Genomic DNA, 7,968 nt, shown 5'->3' with positions numbered 1-7,968 from the left:
TATATATACCCACAATGCTCAGGGATGTTTGGGGAAAGAAAGACCATGAAAGCCAGAGAATAACACCAAGGAAACGGTCTTCCAGACGTAAAGGGCAGATATACAAATGAATTAACAGCAATTGCAATAGCATGCAAAAGACCTGTGCAAGCTCCAACCACACAAAATCCCAGCACGGAGGGGGAAAGGTAGACACGAAATTCTACCACTAGCTGAGGAGCTACTGGGCATTTGATAGTTGCTGGCAGAGGAAGAGTCAGTTTTCTTTAAGGATGGGACTCCTGGGTAAATTGACCACACACCAGGTCAGGCTGCACTCCCATGACCATCTGGGCCACACATACTGGACTTGATGGGTAAAGAATTAAAAAACGAAATCTCAAAGTTGGGTGGGAAGAGATGTGGGGTGGAGAGGGTAGGAATGGGAGGGCTTGGCAGGGGTGAGTATGTTCAAACTATATTTTATGAAATTCTCAAAGGAAAAAAGAGAAAAACCCTTTGGCTTTATTTCAGAGTTCCAATGAATTTGATTTTGGCAGTTTTCTCTCCCCAGTTACTTGCAATTGGTAGGGCCTGGCCTCCGCAGACCCTTCTGATATCACTATCCAGTCCTGTGAGTTACGCTTCCAAGATCAACTCCTTTAACATTTAAAACAAATATTCGTTCATTTATGTAAATACACACATGTGCTTATACCAAAATGTGCATTAAAAATGTCAGTGGACAACTTTTGGGAATTAGCTCTCTCATTTTACCATGTGAGTCCTAGGGATCAAATTTGGGTGACCAAGCTTGGTGGCAAGAGCCTTTACTGCTAAGCCATCTTATGGGCCCTCTTGTTAACATGTTAATTTGTTTGATAGTGTGTTGTGGAATATTTGTTTAAGTATGCAAAGATATGTTGCATTTGTTTAGCTATGTAAAAAAATGTGTTGCTGTTTTACCTTAATTGCCTAAGACACCTGATTGGTCTAATAAAAAGCTGATTAGGCAATAGCGAGGGAGAAGGTATAAGTGGGACTTCTGGGCAGGGAAAGTAAGTAGGAGGAGGAATTTAGGGCATAAAGGAAGAAATAAAAAGAGACACCAGGGAAATGCCAGGAACCAATGCTAGACTTGGAGGAAGCAGAAAATTGGGTCATACATAATGAAAGAACGGTAAAAAGGCCCGAGGCAAAATGTAGATGAATAGAAACAGATTAAACTAAGTTAAAAGAGCTAGTGGGATAAGCCTAAGCTAAGGCTGAGCATTCATAATTAATGAGTCTCTATCTCTTTATTTGGGAGCTGGTTGGCGTACCAGAGAAAATTCTAACTACAATAATGTACAATTGTTTTTCTAAAAGGAATGCCATGACAAGAGACATACTAGAAATGTATTACCAATAAACTTTTGAAAATCAATAAAAGGATTTTATTTCATATATGCAAAGTGAAAATCTCTTTGATCACTTACATTTTTACAAATAAAAGCAACAATACTGCTCCATATAAATTTTTATATAAACATCAAAGAAAATATACATATTATTTTCCTTTTAGTGCTTCCAAAGCACAAAATGTCCAAGTCTACCTGAAGACTTTCTGTTGTCACATGCAAGAACAAGTGTCAGAGGTCAGTGCAGCCTCAGGTGCACTCTGCAATCTTTCTAGACACAATGGAAGAGCACTGGAGGTAGATTGCTTGGTTACTCTCCCTGCCCCTTCCCAGAGACAAATAAGTTACCTAAATAGCAGCTTTTTACTCTTTGATTCCAACTATCCTGAATATTACATGGTTTAAAAGGCACAGCTAGAAATTGTGGAAAATTCTGTTGAGCACATGATGACCACTTTGATTCTACACACCTACTTGTTCTACTGGACACAACGAGGACGCTAGGCAGTGCTCTCCTTGCGGGTGGCCCCTGCCCACTCAGAAAACATCTGGAATGGTAACGCTCCAATGAGAGAACTCTATTAGCTGTAGGAGGAGCAGCAGTGCTGTGGGATTTCACATCACTTTTCCTAACTGGAAAAATAAACAATGAAATAAAAAAATACTTTCGATTATAACTCTTAAGGCAGAAGCCCAGCTTTTACTTCCAGATAACCATTAAAAGCTCTAGTCAAGCGCTTTTCTTAGCCTGAGTTAGGTCATTCATTCCCTTCACTCAAACATTCTAGAGGGCTTCAGGAAGGTCCCATTCCAGCCTACAGCACAGAAAAGGCGTTTCTTTTTCCTCACTTGTCTTGGTATTAACATGATGATCTGCTGTTGATGTGATTCACATTGTTAAGAAGGGGATGGGAATCTATTTTTTCTAGTACCTTCTCAAGGTACTGAATTAAGACTCTTCTTTTAAACCTGAAAATAAAAAGAAATATTATTGACCATCATAGAAGACTTGACAGCGTGCAGAGTGCTGTGTAGCATGCAAGCCAAAGGGAGTGTAAGTCACCCTCATGCAAATGTATGGCTTAGCAAATGTGAGGGCCATTCTAACACACACACACACACACACACACACACACACACACACACACACACTAGCTAGGAACCATGAATCAGGACTCTGGTCTTTCCATCTGAACAAGGTAGGAAGCAGCTTTAACTCTGAGTGGGGACAAGTGTTTTCTTTCACAGATTAAGGCAGAGCCTATCCCCCTCTTTGTCTTTCCTTGGATCCTACAAGTAAAGTAAACAAAAGAAAAGAAAAACAATACCCAAAACAATTAGAAAACCTTTAGAAGTTTCATTTATACCCACCTTGCAGCTTCCTTGATGGTGAACTCAACAAACTGTTTCTTCGTCTCCAGAGGTCCCTGCACTTCTTCAAGCAAAATGAAAATCCTTTCATACTCTGGTGATATTACAAAATTCAGTATTATAAAAATATGAATGAGAAATAAAATTCAATCATGCATCCTCAGAAATCATTCCTCATAGGTAGAAAGTCATAAGCACAGCTGGTATGTTAAACACTAAAATAAAAATGTCTACATACATTCATGAGAGAAATTCTTATAAACAGTATTCAAATGAGGTCCACTGAACACTGGTTGCCCCAAACTGCCCTAACCCATGAAGCCTATGAATTTATTTCCATATATGCTTTATATGATGATGGTATTAGATTATGGATATTGCGTTTGTCCCGGTTTATGCACAAGGGTTCAATGTAGCCGTAATATCCTTTTAAGATGGAATAGTACAGACATTTGATTGCTTCTGGAAGAGGGAGAATCAATTTGTTTGAGAGTATTGCCCATGGTAGTGAATGACCTTGCACCCAGGAGTGCATGGTAGATTCAACCAGTTACTAAAAATAGAGGAGAGGAAGTTGAGAGGGTGGGAGGTGGGTGGATCTAGAAGAGAGGAGTTGGGGATGAATATGATCAAAATATATTGTATACAGATCTCAAAGATTAATCTAAAATTATAATTTTTTCCTTCCTTTTTTTTTTAAAGATAGGGTTTCTTTGTGTAGTCCTGGCTGTACTGGAACTCTCTCTGGCCTCGAACTCAGAACTCAGAGATCTGTCTGCCTCTATCTTCCCAGTGCTAGGATTAAAGGTATATGCCACCACAACCTGGCTAACAAATGGAATCTTAAAGGTCAGAGAGAAAAGACATTAAGAACAGAAGTGGACACCAAAGGAAAAAAGTATTCTGCTGCTGAGTTGATGCAGGAAGGGACCATGGGCCCAGCAAATGCAGCCAGCCTGCAGAAGCCAGAAAAGGCAAGGAAACAGACTCTGCCTTTATCCCCGAGAAGCAGCACTGGCCTGCCAGCTTGCCTTCACTTTAGTCCAGGGAAAAATAGTCTGAATTGCAGAGCTGTGAAGTAATCAGCTTGTACTGTCTGAAGCGATGGGCGTCTGGTAACTTGTTAAAGCAGCAAAATGAAACCACTATAAGTTAAGGCCAGAAGAATCACTTTAAGTCATGTGAAAACAAGACTGACCAAAAATTGAATGGCCAGACTCTACTCTGGGACTTAGGGTAGAGCTCAGTTGGTAGACCGCCTGCCTAACAAGCATGAGACTCTGGGTCCAATCCTTAGTGGCGCCTTAATTGACTGTGGCAGCACATTCCTGTAGTGTGAGCACTATAGAGTGAGTTAGAGACAGGGAGATCAGGCAATATCAGCGGTCTGGACCACGTAGAGAGTTCGAGGCCAGCCTGAGCTGTATGAGAGCCTGTCTCAAAACCAACAGTAGAAATCTCTCGAGAATGATACAAGAGGGATTCTCCCATTGCATTTCTTAGAGATATTCCATCGCTACTTACTCCGTCCGAACTTTCGAACTTCCTTCATCAGCTGGTGCTTGATGTCGGCATTGATGCCTTGTGCCATCGCAGGAGTGATTTGCATTGAATTTGGCACAGTTTCCAAAGCAGACGCCATGGCGATTTTTCTGTCATCTACAGAAAGACCGCAGCTTTTGTCTCCTCCTAGGAATAAATGGTTACTAGGTTTGTGAATGAATCCGTCTTTCCTGAGACCAGTAAAGTCATCAGACAGTGAATCCAATTGGTTGGATATAAGGCCATCTTCTGCCACATTCATAAACTCTCCCGGAGCAGATTTTAATAAGAAGCCATCAGCTGCGCTTTGCCCATTTTCCATCTTCTCTTCATGGAGATCATGAATGATAGCGGCATCTGGAAAGCAAAAATTAAGAAGTTGAGCTGTGAAGTGAGCACATCGTATCAATCCCACAGGTACACCTCCATGATCCTCAGCTTCAAGGAAATGATGAGGAGGACAGAGCAGACGGCACTCTGAGACTCTTCCCACTATGAATGCACACAGAAATCAAGACACTAAGCACTCACAGGTCCCTGGCGCTCAGGGCTTAATGTCAACCTGTACACTTCAAAGTCACATATAAACTGCTACCCTTTCCTGAGTTTGAAGCCCTATTAATTGTGCATACCATACACTTCCTGGGTAAAGCAAATATTCTGAGAAAACAGAGATGCCTACTAGGACAGAACAAATTCTCTGCCCTCATCGGCTAAGCAACTGCCTATCTGTAGATGATTCTACCCGTTTCCCTTTCGACGGCAGAGTAATTATTTTTCCGTTCTCAGGCCAACTCTTCTATGCCATTTGCTTATCTTCCGCTGTGCCAGGCACCAGGGCAGCAGCTGAGAATCTGCCATGAACAAGAAACAAAGGAACTGACCCTGCCTGCCCTTACAGAACCTACAGTGCCACGGGGCCATCGGAGAGGAACTAAGAATGAGCCACGGCACCCTCAAAACTGCTTTCATTTGAGGAAAGACAGAAATAGGGCACGAGAGAGGGCTGCCAGGTGGTGGCAAGATCTTCTGGAAGGATTCCATGTTGTAGCTAGGGCAGGAGTAAGCCAAGGGCAGCAGAGTGAAGCTCTGGAACTGGAGGTAAGAGAGGACGGTGGTGTCAGGCTATGTGGAGCTGTTGTGGACCAGGGTGAGGAGTCAGGCTGTATCTTGAAGGTTCAGAAATACGAAGGATGCATTTTCTGTATGGATGTGGCATGCTTGTATTTATCTGTTGACATCTTCACTCGGACTTCAGATTGGGAGAGAAGATGGGTAGGAACTAAATAAGAAGTAGATGCAGAGAGGCCATCTAAGAAGAGAAACTTGGTAAAACTTCATGGAAGCATGGAGTGAAGGAATGGAGAAAAATAGTAAGAAGCAGGAATTGAATTGAATGTCAGATTACCTCACCCTGTTAATGGCCGTATGTCCAGGTGCCAGCATGAGAGTACGTGATACTCAGATCTTTTTTAACCCTACAAATCCTTAAAGCTGACATAGCTTTTCCAGTAGAGCGAGGGATAACTTCACTAACTGCCATGCAGAAGGATGCCAGCAGAGCTCCTCTAGGGAGATGCAAATCAGGCGTTTACTTGTACGACATCAAACATTACTGTCTGTTAGACACTGTCTGTGGTTACATACAGGCTTGAGAGCAGAGGAACGAACTGAACTGTAGTCTAGAGGTGTGAATATTAGGAGTTGTTCAAATAGAAATAGAGGAGGGCATGAGCAACTGAGTCCAAAACAACCGAGAGGGAAAGGCAATGCACGGAAAACACGAGTGATCTTGAGAATTGTTTCAGGGGGGTCAAGGAGAGAGACTCCAGATTTACCAGTTCAGTCATGAATAGGGGGCAACATCACAGAGAGCTCTTAATAGTGAACCTACTTAGACACTTAGTTTATCTTCCTATCTTTTGAAGTTGATCCAAATGGTTACAGCAGGCACGCTTAGAACTCCACATTTTTGTACCAACATGTATTAATCACCAATTATGACATTAATACCACTTGTTAATTACTATAATTATTCATCTTCTTCCTCCATTCATATGGCTAAGACCACTGAGTCAGGGTCTCTGTGTCCTGGAAGGCCTGTTGTGCCTACCACAGATGCTCTAATTATGGTTTACTTAATCAACAACAAAAAAGGAACCCAGGAAGACAGACAAAGGAAAAACAACCACTACTCTGTACCTGGATGTACAAGGGTGGGTTTGAGGAAGGTTGGACAAGATGGGAACCATGAGGTTGAGAGTAGTCCCCTTCCGCCCAGATGGTTGGTGACAAGAGGAGGTGTTTGTGGTTTCCTCAACAGCAGGGGCATGCTCCGCCTTCTCTTAGATGATATAGGACTGTTGGGCTCTCCCGGACGCTTCACTTTGTTTTGTGGCCCTACCACAAACTCATCTGCTTCATCAATCATCATTCCCTTAAAAAAAAATCAATGAACATATTTCATTCAAAACACCAAGGCCTACTATGTACTCAACAAATGACAGTTATTATTGTATTCAACTAACACAACTGGGTACAGTCACACAACTCATGGAAAAAGCCATGTAGGCCTGGGATGCCACCTTCAAAGAGTCTGCCTCAGCATAAGTCAGGGGGCTTCCCACCAATGCCTCATTTTACTCTTTTACTATGTTCCAGAACAGTCAACAGTATCATTATGGGAAACAAGCGAGATCCATCTACACATAGGTCCTGATGTCATTTTTAGCCAGGATTTGTATACATCTGGCTAACAAGGATAGCGTTACAGTGAAAGTATCACAGACACAGAAATGGGTATACTACCTTCTTATCTTGCTTAAATGGATTGCCGAAAGTATGCAGTCTTTTTGGTTGATCCGGATCAATCTCTCGGAGTGGTGAAGCCAGCATCTTTAGATACTCCTGATAGTTGCCCATTTGTGCAACTGGGACACTATGAAGTGAATCTGCAAAATCAGCATCAGAAAAACTAATACTTAGAGCTGAAATATATGGTCCTTTTGTAAGGACATTGTCATAGCTGGTTCAGCAATGTGTAGTTTAGCATTATCGTCTGAAATCTCCAATCTAGTATCCCGGGATCTACCACCACCTGTAGGATCTAGCATCATCGTCATTTATACCAGCCAGTGTTCTACAGTCACTATACTGCCTATGGGCTCACTTCACAAGGACTAGAAACTCGTTTACTTCCCAACACCGCATAAAAATGGCTGGCCTTGCGCATGCCATCATCTGAGTTCAAAACCCTGTGGACATTCTGCACTCTGAAGCACTGAGGCTCCATGGTGTTCTAGTGTTCTCTGTTTTCTATAAAAAGATTCATATTCATTTTATGTGTCTGTTTTGCTTGCAGGTACATATGTGCACTGCACACAGGCCTGGTGTCCGCAGAGTCCAGAAGAAGGTGCCAGATCCCCTGGAACTGAAGTCATGGACAGTTGGAAGCCACCCAACATGTAGGTGCTGGGAACTGAACCGGGGTCTCTTGTAAGAGTAACCAGGGCTCTTCAACAGTGGGCCACTGCTACAGCCCCTCTGTCTGTATTCTGGAGCAGGTTTGCATTCTTTAGCCCAGGCTGGACTCAAATCCATAGACTCCTCCTGCCTCAGGCTCTTGAGTACTGAGCAACCATGCCCAGCTCCTCATGGTAATCTCTTGTCACAAAGA

At 42.6% G+C, this 7,968-nt stretch overlaps 1 protein-coding gene across 3 annotated transcripts in view; it reads right to left on the bottom strand.

The window, feature by feature from the left end:
* Nucleotides 1-1,392: 1,392 nt before the first annotated feature.
* Ints6l (integrator complex subunit 6 like) overlaps nucleotides 1,393-7,968 on the bottom strand; it is a 53,873-nt gene continuing 47,297 nt past the window's right edge. For all 3 annotated transcript variants that reach the window (XM_050132682.1, XM_050132683.1, XM_050132684.1), the window contains 5 exons: nucleotides 7,101-7,243; nucleotides 6,495-6,729; nucleotides 4,275-4,649; nucleotides 2,751-2,844; nucleotides 1,393-2,348 (listed from right to left, as the gene is read on the bottom strand). In XM_050132682.1, coding sequence (XP_049988639.1) covers nucleotides 2,240-2,348; nucleotides 2,751-2,844; nucleotides 4,275-4,649; nucleotides 6,495-6,729; nucleotides 7,101-7,243 — 956 coding nt within the window. In that variant the 3' untranslated portion in view covers nucleotides 1,393-2,239. The remainder of the gene's footprint in view (nucleotides 2,349-2,750; nucleotides 2,845-4,274; nucleotides 4,650-6,494; nucleotides 6,730-7,100; nucleotides 7,244-7,968) is intronic.

The sequence above is a fragment of the Alexandromys fortis genome, unplaced genomic scaffold (assembly GCF_014885135.2).
Source record: "Alexandromys fortis isolate MF-2015 unplaced genomic scaffold, M_Fortis_MF-2015_v1.1 scaffold_442, whole genome shotgun sequence".
In the NCBI taxonomy this organism is placed as follows: Eukaryota; Metazoa; Chordata; class Mammalia; order Rodentia; family Cricetidae; genus Alexandromys; species Alexandromys fortis.
Note: the sequence above shows the minus strand (reverse complement) of the source record. Positions and strands in the feature narration are given on the sequence as shown.